The sequence below is a fragment of the Aplysia californica genome, unplaced genomic scaffold, assembly GCF_000002075.1.
Source record: "Aplysia californica isolate F4 #8 unplaced genomic scaffold, AplCal3.0 scaffold00933, whole genome shotgun sequence".
NCBI lineage: Eukaryota > Metazoa > Mollusca > Gastropoda > Aplysiida > Aplysiidae > Aplysia > Aplysia californica.
In genome coordinates this window covers 193,751-211,995 of record NW_004798203.1, presented here as the reverse complement: position 1 = coordinate 211,995, position 18,245 = coordinate 193,751, and the positions used below count along the sequence as shown (strand labels likewise).

The window sequence follows — 18,245 nt, the reverse complement described above, 5'->3', positions numbered from 1 at the left end:
CTCTTGCCTTGCAACGCAAAAAGGTCACATGAGTGCCGGAGATTAGGTTTTACTAGAGAGTAGCATACAAAGAAAAGAAGGAGGTGTGATAGAGGTGATAAGTGTTCAGTAAGAGAGAGGGAGTAAACCACACCGGAGCACTGACAACCACCCACTTTGTTGCGTTGATTGTGTTTTTATAAACACTTAAAACGTTTTGTCTAAATGCATGATGATGGTTGGAAGATGTGACTGGCAGGTTTACCTGTTAAAAAAAGAGAATCTAGTTTGAGAAAAATGTTACTGTTGGCCCAGTTGTGCCGGACACCATGGACATGTTCTTAAATTTGAGCTTTACTTGTGCTGTGTTTTTTAATGTTTATGTGTATTTTGTTCCAGAAACTATGCACTGGGGTTATCCAGTTTGCCTTCACCTGCATCCAGGAGCATGCTGTGTGGGGCAGTTTACAGTTCTGGGAGCAAGCCTTTTACCAGGATGTACAGATTCAGATTAGACAGCTCTACCTACCACTGGTGTGTACAGGAAAATTTCTTTCCTTCTCTATGTGCTCCAACATATATGTTTATTATACATTTTATAATAATCATCTATTAAGAGTAAATTTGGAATAGATCTTGACGCATATTTCTCTCCCCTTTTTCATTTGAACTCACTCTAATAATAAAATTGGTATGCGGTGCAGGGCAAAAAATTAACAACTGTTTGTTTTACCATTCACTAGGCCTATGGAAAACAATTCAGAATAAGAACAATTCGTATCATAAATATTACGGTTTAATGGAGAGGATGTGTTTTTAGTCAACCGTATCTTATAAGGTTGTTTTACTTTTGTCAGTATGAGGAACACGTGCTGATGAAGAGGTCCACAGACAGTGCCAGCATAGAGTCCCCTAATGGATCTGAGAACGGCAAGTCCTCCACTCTGGTGAAGCCTAGGCAAATTGGCGCACTAGAGATTACTGCTGAGCAGGTACGTTAGCATCCATATTTTTTTTGTTTGACCAGTTTGATAAGTTGTGTCTACTGACTGTCTTCGTGTTTGCAAATGCAGCATTGTAAATTTCAATCATTTTCACAACATCCGAGTGGCATCCCTGGTTAATGAAATGGAACTGCACGTGACAGATGAATAAAATTATTTGTACTTTTTATTGTTTTGTAAATTTGTCGGTTACTGTTTTTCGTCAGCTGCGTATCTGGCCCACTATGAGTGACGAGCAGCAGCGTGAGATGATCAACAACGAGGAGTCGACAGTGTACAGCCAGGCCATTCACTACGCCTATCGCATGGTGTACCTGCGGGTGCCGCTCGACGCTTCACGCTCCATGAAGAACATCGCCATAGACGAGAACAGCAGCACTGTCACGCCCAGGTAGGGGAAATATTCTTCTGTATTTTCTCTGTGTCTGTTCCTTTACTCTTGTCAAAATGAATGTCCTTCTTACCTCTATGTAACTGTCCACACAGGGGACGGTTTATGGGGGTGGGGGGTGTGGGGTTAGACAGAGTAATTGTACACTAGACTTTTTAATAACAGAACTGCATGCATACCTGTCCATAGCTGTACAAATATGACAATTGCTTTTTCTTTACATTAGACATAGTGTCTCAGCTTCAAAATGATCTAATTGAATTTCACAGATTTGTTACTACATCCACAACTTGCAGATTATTAGAAGTGCTAAGGAACCCCCCTGGGGAATGCTGCTCTCTGAAGTCACTTTAGGCTATTCCCAAAGGGGGGACATTAAAATGTTCATATGCACAGTAGAATTGTAAATGGGCTGATTCATCAATGCCATGCTCATAACTGTGCTTGAAATGCAATAGGGAACTGCTGCTTTTTCTTTCCTAATCCTATCGTCATTTTCCTCTACTTCTTTTGTGTGTTTGTCACACTCTTGTGACCCACTATTTCCTTGGTACCTTGATTGTCAAAGCAGACTTTGTGCTGTTGAAGCTAGAGAGGTGAGCAGAGTAAGCCTGATTCCCTGTATGGACTTCTCTGTTGATATCCACCCCTTGGCGCTCATATGACCTAATGCAGTTGCAAGGGCCGTAAACACTCAACTAAAAGAAGTGCTAAGTGTGTATAAACCCCCTGAAATCCTAGTTTTAGTATTATTTAATTCCCATTCATTTGTCTGGTTTTTATCTATTGTAAAGTGACCACATTACAGTTTTAAAAGTTTCTTGATCTGTGACACAGGCAAAAGAGTTAATGGAGAGTGAAGCTTTTTCTTGAATGCTTGTTGCCACAAAATCTTATTGATGCAGAAGTAGAAAGTTCAAGCGTGAAATTCTTTGTTCCAGCAGAAGCCTTTGCATTCAGAAACTTTTCATGTTGCTTCCAGTGTTGCGGAGAGTGACAGCCTGGATGCCGAGAGTGGTTTTGACGAGACGGAGCAAACAGATGTGGCTGCTGTGGTGACCAAGTTTGTGTCGCGGTTCGTGGACAAAGTGTGCAATGATGGAGGGGTCACTCAAGAGCATGTGAGGGCTCTGCACCAAATGATACCAGGTAGGTTCTCACATTGCTGAACTTCAAGTACTGCATGTCTGGAATTCTGAAAATGAGAGGAAAAAGAGGAAGCAACCACTTTCTCTGAATTATTTTTTTTCCTTCTGTTTTTGACAGTTGTATTTACTTTTTATGTTTTTGTATCTCTGTATGTTCATGATTGTTTTTCTTATTTTTCTTAAGGTTGAAGAATTATGTGAGGTGTTTGTGATTGTAACAACCTTCTTTTAGGACTTATTACCTTATTTAGACACTTCACAAACTGATTTCGTTCTTCTACCTGAAAGCAAGGTCAAAATGATTGGAAAAATGTCACCACTAGCATTTTAAAGTAAATTAGTGATAGGTGCATTAAAATATGCAGTGAAAGGTGTTATTAGCATATACCACCTTTAAAGACAAATAACTGACAACCAACAAGGCAGCGAGTTGGCAGACAATAATACAACTGATGAAAAGGGGAGAAATTTACTATTTATTCCCTGGGAAATAGCGAGGAGAAAGAAGATACTGTACTAACCATAGGGTATATAGTAATGCTCTTTTATGGGTTTCTAAGAAAAGATTGCAATGATGTGAGTCCTTCATACCCACAAACTATATCTGATGTTCATGACTGTTAAATGTTTTGTGTGAACATTTTTTTCTACCAGGTGTTGTTGCCATGCACATTGAGACTCTGGAGGCTGTGAACAGAGAGAGCAAACGCTTGCCCCCAGTTCAGAAGGTAATTAGGTTTTGTTTTGTTTTTTGCTGTTTTTACGCAGAGATGTTTTCATGCCAAGGTAAAAGGGTGAACAGAGATTTAGAGCAGGTGGCCTCAGATGCCATGACATTATTGAAAAATGTGCATGCTTTATATGCCAAATTTTTTCTGCTAGATTCCAAAGGGTAAAAATGAAAAGGGCTGAAGAAATGAGGTTTTTCTTTTTCTTGGCACTATTACAATCAGCCATTTTGTTACTGAATTTTTTAATGACATTTCTCAATTGTGCTTGATTAGGATATTGGAATGGGTTTATGGATTTTTTGTTAAATGATATGGTCTTTTTCTTTTTTTTCTCTTCAGCCAAAGATCATCACACCATCCTTATTGCCTGGAGAGGAAGTGGTCATGGGAAAACTGCGAGTGTATCTGCTGCCTGATGGCCGTGAGGAAGGAACTGGTGGCAACATGGGAGGCCCATGCCTGCTTCCTGCGGAAGGAGCCGTTTTCCTTACAACATACCGCATTATATTCAAGGGCACACCTTGTGACCCATTCGGTGAGCTGTAAAGAAGTAATGTGTTTAGTAGATTTGTATTTCTCTTGGTTTTCAACTTTTAGGTGCGATTATTTTCATTTTTAGAGGTGTGGGGTTAATGGTTTTCTTTTTGTTCATAATAGTTTTTTCCTTTGAAGAAGGGGGAACTATGTCTAACGTAATATTGATAGAATGCTCATAGTAACACAATATAGGAACTATGTCTAACGTAATATTGACAGAATGCTCATAGTAACACAATATGAAATCTGCCTATGCCAGTGTCAAGGGTTAAGGGTATTCTTCCCAGGAGATATGTCCCCATGTTTACTTTGATATTTTGAAATGAGTTGCTTTCGGCAAAAATTTGTATTGCATAAGTATTACTTGAGGGATGGGATTTATACTAATTTTAACTAGTTGTGTTGTCTTCCGAGTCCACACCATTAGCACTTCCCGTTGTTACTTCAAAGAATGAAATTAAAAATTGTTTCTATTTTCCTTTCAGCCTCCGAGCAAGCAATACTTCGCAGCTTTCCAGTATCTTCCCTCACTAAGGAAAAGAAAATTAATGTTCAGATGTACCTGTCCCATCTTGACCAAGGTTTGCAGGAAGGATTACAGTTACGCTCTAATGTATTTCAGGTTGGTTTTCCTTTATACTTTTATCAAAGTTTGTAAACTGCAAGAAGGTTCTCACCACAGTTTGAGTTACTTCTCAAGTGAATTTCTGAGGCAGCATGTATGTTACTGCATTTTTTATATGATTTTTTAAATGAGTGACATGTCTTGTATTGAACAAGCAAGAGCAGAGATTGCTCGAAAGAACCAAAATATTGTTGCTATTACCAATCAAGTGTATTTGTTGGTGTATTCTTTGCTGTAAAGCACAATCAGCTGTCATAAGTTGCCCAGATGAAATCCTTTCCGTATGTGAGATGTGTTATTTGTACACTGTAGACAGTTTCTGTAGAACAGGAATAGCTGAGGTACGTGAAAGGTTTCTGAATAGTCTAGCAACAGTTTTGTCCTCAAAGGTTAACAACATTCCCAAAGGGAGGATATTGACATGTTCTTATGCACACTAGAATTGTAAATGGGCTGATTTATGAATGCCATGCTCATACTGTGCTGGAACAACATTAGGGGGAATTGCTGCTTTTTCTTTCCTCATCCTTACTGTCGTCATTTTCCTCTACTTCTTTTGTATGTTGAGAGCACAGTAAAACCTTGCTAAAACGGAAAAAAACCAAATTGTAAATTGTTTATTTGTAAAAGAATGTGAACATATAATAATCATCATTAGAGCTGTTTTATTATAATAATGCCATGTATTTTGAACTTTTATTTGTCAGAGGGGTGGGCAAGGTTTCTTCTATTATATCGCCAGAGAGGCAAAGAATTGGCAGTGCATTGTTGTTTATCACCTTTGTCTCCTCCCCTATCCCTATTTGTCTCCATCTTTTTTTCTTGTAGTTGCTGAGAATTGCCTTTGATGAAGAAGTGACCTCTGATGATATTGAAGCTTTCCGTAAGTTGGTGAACAAGGTGCGCAACCCTGCCACAGTGTACAGCACTTTTGCCTTCACTGGCTACGCCGTGCATGCGTCCACACAGATGCAAAAGAACAAAGAGAAGAATGCATCATTAAGGTATGATAGTGGTGCCAGCCATCTTGGGACATGCTTTGTTTGGAGTTTGATTTTGCTGTGTCACTAATGCGTTTGTTTTTTTAATTTTAAAGTGGAAGAAATCCTGTTTGTACCATAATCAAAGAGTGTTGGGTCTTTTGATACGGTTTGAATTTGTTATCATCTCTATGTTGTCCTTATTTTGTAAGGACTGCATATTCTATCCCTGCTTAGTCTTTCGTTCCTTACCTCAGTTTTTCTGTGCTTGGTTATCACCATGCTCTCAAACTAGTCCGCATAATTTGAAGACTTGCAAGTCACTGGTGCCTTATTTAAATCTAAATATGTGGTTGCTTCTTTACTTGGGTGAGTAGGGGGTAAGGGGAGAATAATCTTGAATCAAAGGTTGCATTTTGAGAGGTGTGTCTCTCAGCTGCTTTCTCATTTTATCGGATGGTTTGTGTATATTTTGTATGTCTTTAACTGTGTAGTGAGGAGTTTGTAAGTAATTGGGTGTTCTTGTGCAGTCTGCTTCATTTATTTCTTGTCAGGATTGCGAACATCTTTATGAGCATCATGTAAAATGTGACTGTTCTTGAGCTGCCTCTCTGTAAAATACAAGAACTTTATAGATAGTTCTTTGCATGTCTTATCTTTAGTTAGGGTAGACGTCACTTTCTAAACTGGTAAAAAATTCAAGAGTGTTTCTAATCCTGGGGTGTACTTTCAGGCAATTTGCAAAGCGCACCCTCCTGAAAACAGCACGAAAAGCTGGCCTGAAGAAGCACAACCGCAACAAGCCCAAGTATTCAATAACCAGCCCTCCGACTTCAAGACGAAGTGGCAACTCATCCCCCCACTCAACAGACAGCGAATCCGAGTGTGCAGGCAGCGTCCACAATGATGATTTATCAGGTAATTTCATACACACTCTTTACTGTGCATCTATTAATGTGTAAGTGATGTAAAAGTACAAAGGCAAGTCTCTGTGTAAGTGTGCTTGTTGGTGGCCTGCATACTCTTTGTAAATCAATTTCTGTTTCTTTGCATTTTAGAATCGCTTTATGAATGAGCGCTTTGAGGTTACAGCCCAAATTGTTGGGTGTTTTTTTTAGTTCTAAAATTTATTCCCTCACTTAATAATAGAATATAAATAAAGTATAATTAGTCTTAGAATGTATACAGTCTGTGACAGAACTAATATGCTTTTTCTTATTCATCAGAGTGGGCATGCCAGAAAACACTCTCTCTTTTTCTCTGTCTTCCACTTCTGCCCCTCCCCCGACAGTAAGTCCCTTTTCATCCCCAGTGATAGACGAGAATGAGCTGATTCCGTCTTACTCAAGCGACCCGAAGAACGTGGAGCGCCTGATGGAGAGGCACGCCTACCAGGACTACCAGCGCTTGGGTCTGGGGAGTGTGGCCATGTCGGGCCAACGAGGTGGACGGTCAGAACCTTTCAGGGTCTCCACCGTCAACTCCACGTTCCAGTTGTGTAGAAGGTGCTTGGCTCTTTTGTTTTTGTTCAACACAAGTTTTGTGTAGTATTTCTTTTCATGGTAAAGGTTCAGTCGAACCTGCTTTAAAGGCTAGCTATATAAGAGTTGCATCTACAAACAGCCCCTTTCCATTTCCCAATTGCATTATTTTTACATTATAGTGACACTGTGAAAGACCTCCACTTTTCTCCTCAATAATGGACCGCTGTGCCATTTACTGGAGGATTGACTTGAGAGCTATAAAAATTCTCGTCTACTCCGGTCCTGTTTTAGAATCTGATCGTTCACCCACTCCTTTGGCCTGTGCCTTATCAATGACTTTTGTTTCCTTCTGAGTACATATATTCTTTGGTTAGGGTTTCAGTTGGAGAAATGGGCTTGAGATTTAGCAGCTGTGGATGTTGGGGAAAGCTATAAAGATTCAGTAAGACTTTAAAATTTAGGTTTCTGGACATTGCATTTTGACTTGAGGCCTATGTTTGAGCGGTGGAATGCTAAATTTTCAATTTTCAATGTGATGGGGGAGGGGGGACGCAAATGAAAGTACTCAAGACTTGTCTGTGGAAACTGTTTCTGTCTCCAGAAACTCATGACTCACATAAAACAACTTTCTCTGGCTTTACGATTCTGTTATATCACACTCTTTTGACTTGTGCTGAACCATTTACTGTTCTAGAAAAGTCCGTTGCTTCTGTAATATTAATACAACCATAATGTGTTTCAGCTATCCGGGGCTGCTAGTCGTCCCCCAGTCTGTATCTGATGAGAGTATACGCAAGTTCTCCCGTTGCCACAGACAAGCCAGGTGAGTGGTCGCTCTCGAGGAACTAGTGTTTTTTTGTGTGTGTGTTCTGTTACAGTGTGTGTGTGCTTATTCTTTTGTAAGGAATGTTATTGATGATCTGTAGAAAGCTTGCATGTTAAAAGTTTACCCCAGATTTGGTAGAGTAATGTGGTAAAGTTGACTTGCAAGCTTGTTACTGGTTTTCTTCCGCTCCAGATTATGCCATTCCCATAGGTGCTAACCAGTACGTAAAAAAAACAACCTATTGAATACGTTTTCCAGAGTCTGAGTAGGAAAGTCCATTTTCGTCTTGGAAAATTTATTTACTCTCTTCTCTAATATTGCTCCCCACGGACTTGCCAACGCTAAAGAAAAAATGTAAACTTTGAAGGCTGGATTGGCAAATTGGCAAATAACAGTGCTTCCACTCTACCGTATTTTTACGGAAATCCGTACTTTCTGCTAGTTCCGTACTTGTTCCTCCATTATTATCAACTCCCTTTGTAAAAATCTGCGACAGCGTAGGACTATCGAAATTCCGCGGCAAAAGATCCATACTCGCCTTCGTATCGTCTTGTATAAGTTACGGATCTTTACGGTAATTCTCTCGCGGAAAGTTTGTTGTAGAATCCTGGCAGATTGCGCATTTCCTGCCATTGGCCATTATTCCGCTATGCCCCATGTATTCATTACGGGTTGGTTGGCGGTACATGTTTTACCTGCAGATTGATCAAAATCTGACGAACTTTTTGTGCCACTTTCCTCCTTTCTATCATTCCCTCATTCCGTCTGTCTATCTTTGGATTGTTGCCGCGGCTGGAAAATCTGCGCGTTGATCAAGTATATTGACATGTGATCTTAGACAGAAAATTACTGTCAGAAAGAAACTCTTTTGCAAATTTATTGTCTAGTCTAGAGAAATTATCAGTGTGAAGATTCTACGGCACGGGAACGCGATGAAAGAAATTTGTGCTAAAACTACTAAAATCAAGAATAATTCGAAGTGGTTTTCCGAGGTTGTGACATGTGATATTCAGAAGTGAAAATTGAGGAAAATTATGGTATACGCTGGGTAACTGTATTGTGAAGGTACATATCTATTCATTATTCCCAGGTTTGCCTTCTATCAATGGTGCGATGACAAATTAATTGAATTACGGTAGCAATGGAAGGGGAACCTGCTTTTGAACATTGCCAGCAATGGAAAGATGTGTTGATGAAGAAATCAAACAAGACAAAATCTTGGTGAAAAAATAGGTAGTATGGGTTATTGGCAATCTCTTCAAACAGGCTCCCAAATGCCATTTTCAACCATCTAAAAGTACTAAATTTCAATTTCTTCGGGGGCTTCACCTCCCTGAACTCCCGTCGGGACTCTGTCCCTGGACCCTGCTGGGGGCCTCCGCGCCCCCGACAGAATTGTCCTTAATTTTCAGCTTTAGCTGGTGGAAGCACTGAAATAATGTGAACGAAGCCAATAAGTCTATTTAAGTTATGTCTTTTACCAAATTCACCTACTAAACATGAATTTATTGAATGCAGAAAAATGTGTGTGAAGAGTGTGGAGGGGGTTACTTGGACAGTGAACCATCATGGTCCACCATGTGGGTAGAGTCTGTTTTTTGGTTTTAAAAGGTCGGCAGCTATGCATTCTCAATTTAGCATACAGTAATGTGAGGAAAATTCATGTTAGATGTCTTTCTTGTTTAGTCCAAATTTTGCTTGGATTGGAATCAAGTCCCCATTCTCTTGTTTGCTAATAAAACAGTCTTGTACTTTGCCAAGAAATAAGTCAGGGCTCTTAATTCTGTCATGCTTTCTATTTCAGGAAAGAAACGCCTTTTTTTTCCTTTAAAGATAATTGTTTCAGTATTGACTACCCAAGACTTTATTTTTGTTTTTTCTTCTACAATGGAAAGTAGTTTTTTTTTGTCAAAGAATAGTTGTACTGCCAATTTAAATTGTACTCCTCTCATTTTTGTTCCAAGAAATGTTTTAAAAATCTTGGAAAATCATGTATGAAAAAAAACGTTTATTTCAAATGAATTGGTTTGATTAATGTGATGGATATATTTTGACGTGCTGTCTTAAAAAACAGAGCAAGCTTCAGTCACGGCCTTATGATATTATTATGTTGTTGGGTTTGGTTGGTTTTTCTTCTTTTTTTTGGGGGGGGGGGGGGGGGTCCCCTATATAGTTCCTGTCTTGGGGGAGGGGGGGGGGGGTCCCCTATATAGTTCCTGTCTCCTAGAATGATTTTTGTGATCCTGTAGTGATTGTCTCTCATCTCCAGGTTCCCAGTAATCACTTGGCGGCACCCAAGAACACGGGCTCTTTTGCTGCGTGCCAGTGGCTTCCACTCTCGTGGCCTCATGGGTATGCTGAAGCATAATGCAGCTCCTAGTGAGTCATTCTTGATACACATTCCAGTTGATGATTTTAAGGATAAAATGTTAATTTTCTTTTTAAAAAGATATATTATCGAGGTGCGGATCAACACTCATATTACTGATATTGTGTCAATATGTTCTCACGTAGATTTTCTTTCTCTTAAAACTAAATACCCAGCTTTAAAATCCAAATGCTTATTTGTCCATCTTTCTCTCCTTCTAATTTTTTGGGGGGAAAGTTCTTTGATATTTTGAATCAATCAGTATCTTCTTACACTTTTAATCTGATTTTCATTTATTTGATGTATCAGTGTGGCAGTGCTGGTGGATCTGGATTGGTTGTTGCTAGTCTTCATGATGTGTTGCAGGTTGAAATCTCAATGATGTGTTAATTTTTTTCTTTCTTCGTGGACTTTTTGCTCTCTGTCCCTTTACCAGGATGGGACCAGGTTTTTTTCCTTTCAAATGAAATGATCTATTCTGTGTTTAGTAGGGTATAGAACAACCAAGAAACATAATAATAATAATAGATAGCATTTGTATAGCGCATATCCCCGCTCAACAGCAGGCTCTATGCGCTTTACACTATATTATTACCCTAGCAGACCATAGTACACTCCGAAACATTCTCAGCTTCCCGGGAAGCATACAATGCGAGCAGCCGATTAAGCGCTCAGACACTAACAAACTGACAAGATCTTTCGCAGTCTATAGCCGGGTACCTATTCCCACCTGGGTGAAGTGAGGAAAATTCGTGTAAAGTGCCTTTCCCAAGGACACAACGTCGGGCCCTTGACGGGATTCAAACCCACGACCTTACGGTTGCGAGTCCGAGAGCCTAACCACTAGGCCACCGACATAGACCAAAGTCATTTGCGTAGAATGATAAGTTTTTTAAAGTTTTGTTGGTTCTCTTCCCTTCCCAAATTTTCAGGTGTTTTCCATGGTGAGGTGTCCTCCATTCTCGTCTTCTTTTTCATGTCTTCTTTTTCCTCAAAGTTATTATAAGTAAAGCCTTATGTTAGACTTTTTTGGCGCTATCCTTCCTTGCTTTCAAATTGCTTGGGTATAGGGTGTTCTGGTCTGGTCTGCAACTTGTACTTTTTTAAAATGATGCTCTGATTCTCTCAATCTCTTGCCTGGTATAATGTTATTGTTAAGGTTGCTGACTCCATAGAGACTCCAAATTTTCAAACTGCTATATAAATTTGTGTACACCTTGACATTCACTCCTCTTCTCCCAACACACCTGTTGGTATCTATGTGACTTGTATGGTGGATTGTCCTTCCTATGTGCAGGCTGGTAATGTTTGAATATAGTTTGCTCCCCTGCCCTCCCACCCACAGGCCTTTACAGTCTAGTAATGTGGGTGGTTGACACCTTGGTGTGGTTTGCCCCTTCTTTCCTATCAAACATCTATTTTCTTTGTCTCTCCTCCATTTTTTCTTTGTATGTTACTCTCTTGTAACACTCAAACCTGTGGCTCTATGTGACCTAATTGTGTCACAAGTGCACTTGAAATCTTACTGTAGTGTCTTTTTCTCCCCTGCTGCCCTACTTGCAGGCCTTTACAGTCTTGTAATGTTTGAGTGTCTTTTGCCTCCCCCATCTCCCACTGTCCAGGCACATCGAGTGGCGAAGCATCGTCGAGCATCGAGCAGGAGAAGTACTTCATGCTGCTGGTGGCGGCCACGCCCAGCAGCCACCGCAGCAGCAACAATGCGCTGGTCAACTCGGCCAGCGACTCTCTCACCTCGCTCGACTCCCTCATGATGATCGGGGTGGGCGGGGAGTCCCTCAACATCATGCCCACCACTCCTGAGCCCCTGCGGCACACAGCCTCTAGTGGTGGCAGTGGCGCCGGTGGTGTTGTCAGTGGTGGTGGTGGCGTGGTGGGAGGAGGCAGTGGAGCTGGTGCTGTTGGTGGTGGGAGAGGAGAGGCACTGGATAAGAGAGTGAGCGCACCACCAGGTCCTGCTAGTGCCACCAAGGCCAAGACTGCATGTAAGTATCCGTGGAGCTGTGGCTAATATTTGTGGGGGTTTTTTTGCAAATTTTCAAATACTTGTTATTCTTATTTTACTGATTCATTCTTCTATCTGTTTTCAATGTGATATTCAGCCACCTATTTTTTTATGCTCGTCAATCTCTCACTTGTTTGCTTTTTTCTTTGCTGTTTCGGGGGGGGGGGGGGGATAATTTTTTAGAACATTTCTTTTTTCTTTGTTCTTGTTTGTTTTTTTATGTTTTTAGGGCAGTCACAATTTTTGTGTGTTTTTTCCCCTGCATTTCCCCTGTTTACTTTACTTACCCTGCGTAAATTTGCCTGGTTTTTGCTTATCTGGTACTTCACACTCAGTTTCTCAGATCCCTGTTACCATTTTGTTTTGTGTGAAGTTCCAATCCCCGCTTTTCTACCTTTATTGTGCATAAAATGGCTCAGTTTCTTGCTGTGGTGAGGTTCCCTCGTGCAGCTTTTTTCTTTGATCCAATAAATATGATTTCAGTGTTAATAATATAGCAGAACATGTATAATTTGTTTGAGAACAAGGAGAAATGGGAGCCTGTCAGGTGGTGTGTGGGTAGATGGTAGGAATTCTGGTGAAATCAGCTTCAAATGGTAAGACAATCTAATGCAACATTTGCATTTTTAACTTATATGGGATTGAAAACAGGGAGCAATGGGTAGCTACATTTATCTTTTGTCATCCTGAGGTGGCTTTGATTGCCTTTTGCGTATTTCTTTTCTTTTTTTTTCCTTCCCTTTTTATTTCAAAGATGTCCTTTTCTTTTTAGCTAGGCTGTCTTTATCTTTGCACTAGCATATTTCTTTCGTTTTACAACTGTCCTTTTTTTTTATATGGGTTTTTTTTCTGGTGGTTCTCACAATGGCAATTTAGATGTCAGTGTTTCCCCTCTTTTTCTTATATTTTGCATTGTGGAGCTAGTCGCTTAAAGGAAAAGCTTCTTGCAATGGTGCAATGTTCCACACCCTTGCTTTGGTTTGTGATCCCTGATATGTCCAGCTCAGTGTGTGTCAAATTTTCTGTTTTCGTTTTCCCATCTCATCTATAAAATATCCTCTATTCTCTTTGTTTGTCTTTTGAAACTTTTTTTCTTTGTACCTGATACGTTTGTAGAGCAAACATTCTTTACTCAGTTAACCGTGATATGATTTATGGTATCTTATTTAAGATTCTTAATGTTTTACTTTCAATAACTTTTCTCATGGATTTAACTTAAACGCTTTTGTAGATACTAGGCTTTTTAGTGTCACATTTTTTTCCATTTTTCTATACAAATAGAAAATGTCAACATTTTTTCGTATCTGTGTGTTTTGTCTTCTCTTTGCTATTTTATTTACTTCTGTGATATAGGTAGGTTCACAGGTGTGGGGTGATCAAAATTCTTTCTAGAATCAGGACATGGGGATCTCGTAGTGTTACTTTATGTTCAGAAGATTTTGCTTTTGCTTAATACTGCATAGTCAGACTAATTCCTTGATAGCGTTATTGAAACAGGCATCTTCCTCACATGTCCAGAAGACTTTATGCGAATGACATTGTGAGTGCAAAATGAGACAAGATATGGGTTGTGTTTCTAAGATGGATTTATGTGACAATGTGTGAAGAGCTCCATGACAAAATATGTAATGAACAGGTCACAAAAAGTCTCATGGCCAGCTTTTTTTGTTGTTGTCATACCAGTTTTTATCACTTACGCTTTTTTTTGTAGTTTGTGTATCAAGGTCTAAAGGGATGCCACTGGGAGGTCATACTTCTTTTTTTTTTTCTCTTCTGTTGCTCATTGCTCATGTCTGTCTGTTTACTTTTCCCCTGCACTAAATGACTATTAGTGTGTCAATGTGCTTCTCTTTACTCAAACTAAAACTCATGGCCTATGTAGAGTTCTGTGGAGAAAAGATTGTGACAACCAGGGCACCCCTGGTAGGTCGTACTTCTTTACTTTCTCTCTGTTGTTTCTGTCTGTCTTACTTTTTCCCATCACTAAATAACCATTATTGTGTCAATGTGCATTTCCTTACTCAAACAAACAAACAATTTGATGGCTAATAAACTGTTGCTTCCGTGGCAGGAAAAAACATCGACCATAACCGTTTAAGTTTGCAGGGTCGGTCACATAATGCAATGCATTTTGTAGTGGAGCCCTTCGTTTTATTCCTTTTTTTTTCTGTGTTGGCTTTACGTGTCATGACTCCTTGTACTGATTTCAGTTTTGACTCTGCCTCGACGTGTCAGCAGACCAGGGCCATGTAATTTTCCTTTCTCCCTTTGTGATTAGTTAAGACTGTGCTGTTTTGGTATATTATCATGAGTTCTTGTTGTGGTCCTGGGCAAAGATACGAAAGAGAATTTTGTTAAGGAGTCCGATAGTGCTTTTTTCTTTGTTCAGTGGGCTTATGAAGTCCTTTGAGACACCAACAGCAAAAGAAAGTGTTTCTCTTTAAATGTCTACACCCAGGACAGCAACGCACTGCATCTTTTACAAAACAACAACTGACTGCATGAAGTACTGATGTGTGACAATTGTCCTCCTAGAGCACTAGTTGCCATCATCTACCTCTCTACAGCTTTGGGATGGAGGGAAAGAGGACTTGGTTCCTTTTCTTGGTGTATTTGCTTAATTGTATATCAGTGTTCTGCGGGACATCAGCCGGCTGCTTCTCTTCATAAAGCTTTCTCAAATTATGTATCATTTGCATGATAAGATTTGTTTCCTGTGTGCAGTACAGATATTATTGCTATCCTCTTGAGATTTTGCGTGCAAGCTTCTTTACACTTTTTTTGTTGTTGCTCAATTAATGTTTGTTTGTTTTTTAAGATCAATTTTATATTGTTTAAACTTGGTTCTTTTTAAGATTTGTGAAAGTAATTTGGAATTGTTTAACTTTTATGTTTAAAAGCTTCTCTGCCTGGACAATAATAGCTCATCAGTATTCAAACCATTTGTAATCTGCTTGTTTGAGGTTGTATCGTGGTAGCAAATGCTCTGTATGTTGTGCTGCTTTGTGACCTCCTGTATAATGCTGTGTAACTGTCAGTCTTTCTGTTTGTTTGAATGCACTGAATGTCATCTTGTCTGGCCTTTGTCTGCACCTCTTAAAATATTCTAAAGCTGAATCAGTGTACACTGTGGTATATGTATATATACATGGAGTATGTTTGGTGCATGCTCTTGGGAGTGGAGTTTTGATAAGAACAGATTATGTTGTCAGGCTACGGTTTCATTGTTTAGTAAGTTAATGTTATTGGAAATATACTTTTTATATAGTCAGCTGCTATCTCTAAAAGAATGTCTTCGGAACAGTTTATGTGTAAAAATATTACTTTTTTTAAATACTTAAAAATGCAAAGCAGACTGTTACATGATACGGATGGTTCCTTGGTTTGTTCTTTTTATTTCTGTGTGTTTCTGGTTTTGGGTGGGGGTTTTTAATGCTTGTCTTTTTTCTCCTCCCAGTCTCGTATGACAATCATTTTTGTCCCTTTTGCTGTTCTGTTGGTCTGGTTTTCTTTTTTCTTGGTACAGCTCTTTCTGGTTTTCCCAGTTGCTATCTTATAGTGGCGTATGTATGTTGCTGACTTGATAATGGTTGAGAATTAATTCTTTTATGGAATTGGACTTTTGTTTCCTTTTTTGAAAGATGTTCTGTTATCTAATGTTTGTAGAGGACGTCAAGTACTCCAAACTTAGAAATCAGATCTTGTGGAGTTTGTCAACTTTGTTAATTGTTATCAGATATTTCCATTCACTTTGGTGGCTGCTGCTGAGTTGAGTGACTTAATTTGGTTAATCTAAGCAGGCCTGTGAATATGAATAACCCAGTACCAACCACGCAAAGCATCTTTCCCCCCTCCCCCCATCCATTGATTGGTTGCCATTCATATATCACCTGACTAGAAAGGGAGGGGGGGGGATGTAGATGTAACCTCTTTGTTCAGTCCTGACATTGTCTTTGGTCCAGTTGTCTTTGTTTAGATATGTTGGCTGAGGGTTCGGAAATGTATTCATACATACTCAACTACATTTCTTCAGTGTCATTATCGCATAGCCAGAAGTTGGAAAAAAACTCACCTTTAGGATTTGTGGGTTGTTTAGCAATGCTAATGTGTGCAGCTCTCCTTTCATTTTTCTACATTGTTGTTGTTCTGGGCTGAAAAGGGCAGAATTCATGCTCTCTGTTCACAAAGTACTGCTCAATTCATCGAATTCCCTGTTTTGATGAAATAAAAAAGATGAAGCATGTTGTGATTACTACTATATATTGTATAGTAATCTAACAGTATGTCTCCTGTAGTCTAGGATTCAGAACTCGTAATGCATAATTTAGTTGCGAAAGTGTCTGTTGTCGACTGCTATGAGTTGGATGTTGTTCATTGTCTATAATGAAATTATTCAAGGAATTAAATTAACATTATTTTAATGTTATTTGTGAAGCACTAACATAAGTTCTGTAGTTGTCATCATAGCTATTTTGGGCTTTGTATTTAAAAGAATGTTGTTTGCGTAGAAAGGTGCCACTTTGTGTCTAACAAAACACTGACCTCTGCAGTTACTTCAGTGCTTAAAGTGAGGCAGGTGCAGATTGCAGCAAACGTTTTAGAAAGTGCCCAGCCTCTAGCTTTTGGAGATATTTAGTTCTGTTCTTAACAATGACTCTGATGAAGAGTAGATCTATGTCTTCATTTAAGATGGAATGTATTGTTTCCTCTATTGAGATTTAGTTTTTTTGCCGCACTTTTGTTTTGCTTTTAAATGGTAAAAAGCCATAGTAGATTGGCTTAAAAGGAGAGATTATAGAGCTATTGCTATCTTTTATTAACTTAATGTAGAATTTCCACTTATACAGTAACCCAGACCTATCTCTACATCTCCGTTTTTTCCTTTGTAGTCCATGTTTTGTTAATTTTCTTGCTCTGACAAAACTAGTACTCTGAGCAGGCACTTGTTTGCAATGATGTTTTTGCGGGTTTAACAAAAAATAGTGCTTCAGCTTTCCATGATTCAGCTTTCCATAATTCTCCTGTATTGATGTAATCTCTTACTGAGATGTGTCTGTGTTCCCAGCTGTGGGGAGAGTAGGCAGCATGAGAGAGCGATCACCCAACCTCAACATCAGGTCTCGCACCTCGAGAGATCCCAGCCACGGCAACTTGGTGGACAACAGCATCAAGAGCCTGCATCACGTGGCCTTGTATGTGCTGGGGGAGAAAGCGCAGATGAAGGTCAGATATTGGATATAACAGCTGAAATTGTCCAAGACGACAGCCATTGTCTGGAAAAAATGTGGCTGTTTTAGACAGGTGGATGTCTTGGGCAGTGTCATAATGGTGTAGAAAAAAATACAAGAAGGGAAGTGGCCGTTTGCACAAGTGTTTGTCTTGGACAGATGGCCAGAAGAGCAGGCTTGACTGTATTTTATTATGTCTGTAGCAAGATGACAAATAAGGGTATTCAAAAAAAAATAAAATGTTTGAACCCTACTAGTAGGTGGAAACAGTATCTGTCTAGCTGCTTTGGAGTCATGAACATATGGCTTCTGAAAAAATCTAGGTTTTGCACAATATCTCGAAAACAGCTGAGAGCGATAAGCAACGCATTTGGTTGCATGATTTCAGATTTATGCCCCACTTTGTCACCCCCATTAATGATGATATAAAAAGCTGTTCAAGTGAAAATTTGTTGTGTTCCATCCTCTAGTTATGTGGTAATAAAAGACCGTCCATCTCGAATGATGTCATAAAAACCAAACCAATTCAAGACCTTGAAATGTTTAGATATGAGTCATAACACATTCAGCTCTAAGTAGCTAAGCCAGCTTAATGAAACAGTACAACTATTTTTGTGAATGATCGCACAGCAGCTACTGGTGCTGCCCCTGCTTCTGCTTGTGCTACTATTACTGTTGCTACTGATAATGTCACTACTGTACCTTCTTCTACTTTTCCTGTTTCTGGTAGTCCTGCTTCTACTACTGCTACTGTCTTTGCTACTGCTGCTTCTGTTACTGTCTCTGCTATTTCTGCTTCTACTTCAGTTATTTCATGGGTGGTTGGAGGGCACCACCGGTAGGTCCTATGTCCTGTCTTTCCCTCTGTTATTTCTTTCTGTCTTGAGTATTCCTTTCACTATTTGACTGTTATTATATTAA

At 39.5% G+C, this 18,245-nt stretch overlaps 1 protein-coding gene across 4 annotated transcripts in view; it reads left to right on the top strand.

Annotated features, from left to right (window-relative positions):
* Positions 1-378: 378 nt before the first annotated feature.
* LOC101856614 (myotubularin-related protein 13) overlaps positions 379-18,245 on the top strand; it is a gene marked incomplete at its 5' end in the record, with an annotated part of 32,493 nt that continues 14,626 nt past the window's right edge. For 2 of the 4 annotated variants that reach the window (XM_035972969.1, XM_035972968.1), the window contains 15 exon segments: positions 379-513; positions 837-971; positions 1,190-1,374; positions 2,357-2,523; positions 3,177-3,250; positions 3,593-3,788; positions 4,276-4,412; positions 5,244-5,419; positions 6,129-6,313; positions 6,687-6,900; positions 7,622-7,702; positions 9,975-10,084; positions 11,696-12,076; positions 14,307-14,345; positions 17,162-17,319. In XM_035972969.1, coding sequence (XP_035828862.1) covers positions 379-513; positions 837-971; positions 1,190-1,374; positions 2,357-2,523; positions 3,177-3,250; positions 3,593-3,788; positions 4,276-4,412; positions 5,244-5,419; positions 6,129-6,313; positions 6,687-6,900; positions 7,622-7,702; positions 9,975-10,084; positions 11,696-12,076; positions 14,307-14,345; positions 17,162-17,319 — 2,373 coding nt within the window. 4 annotated transcript variants of the gene reach the window in all.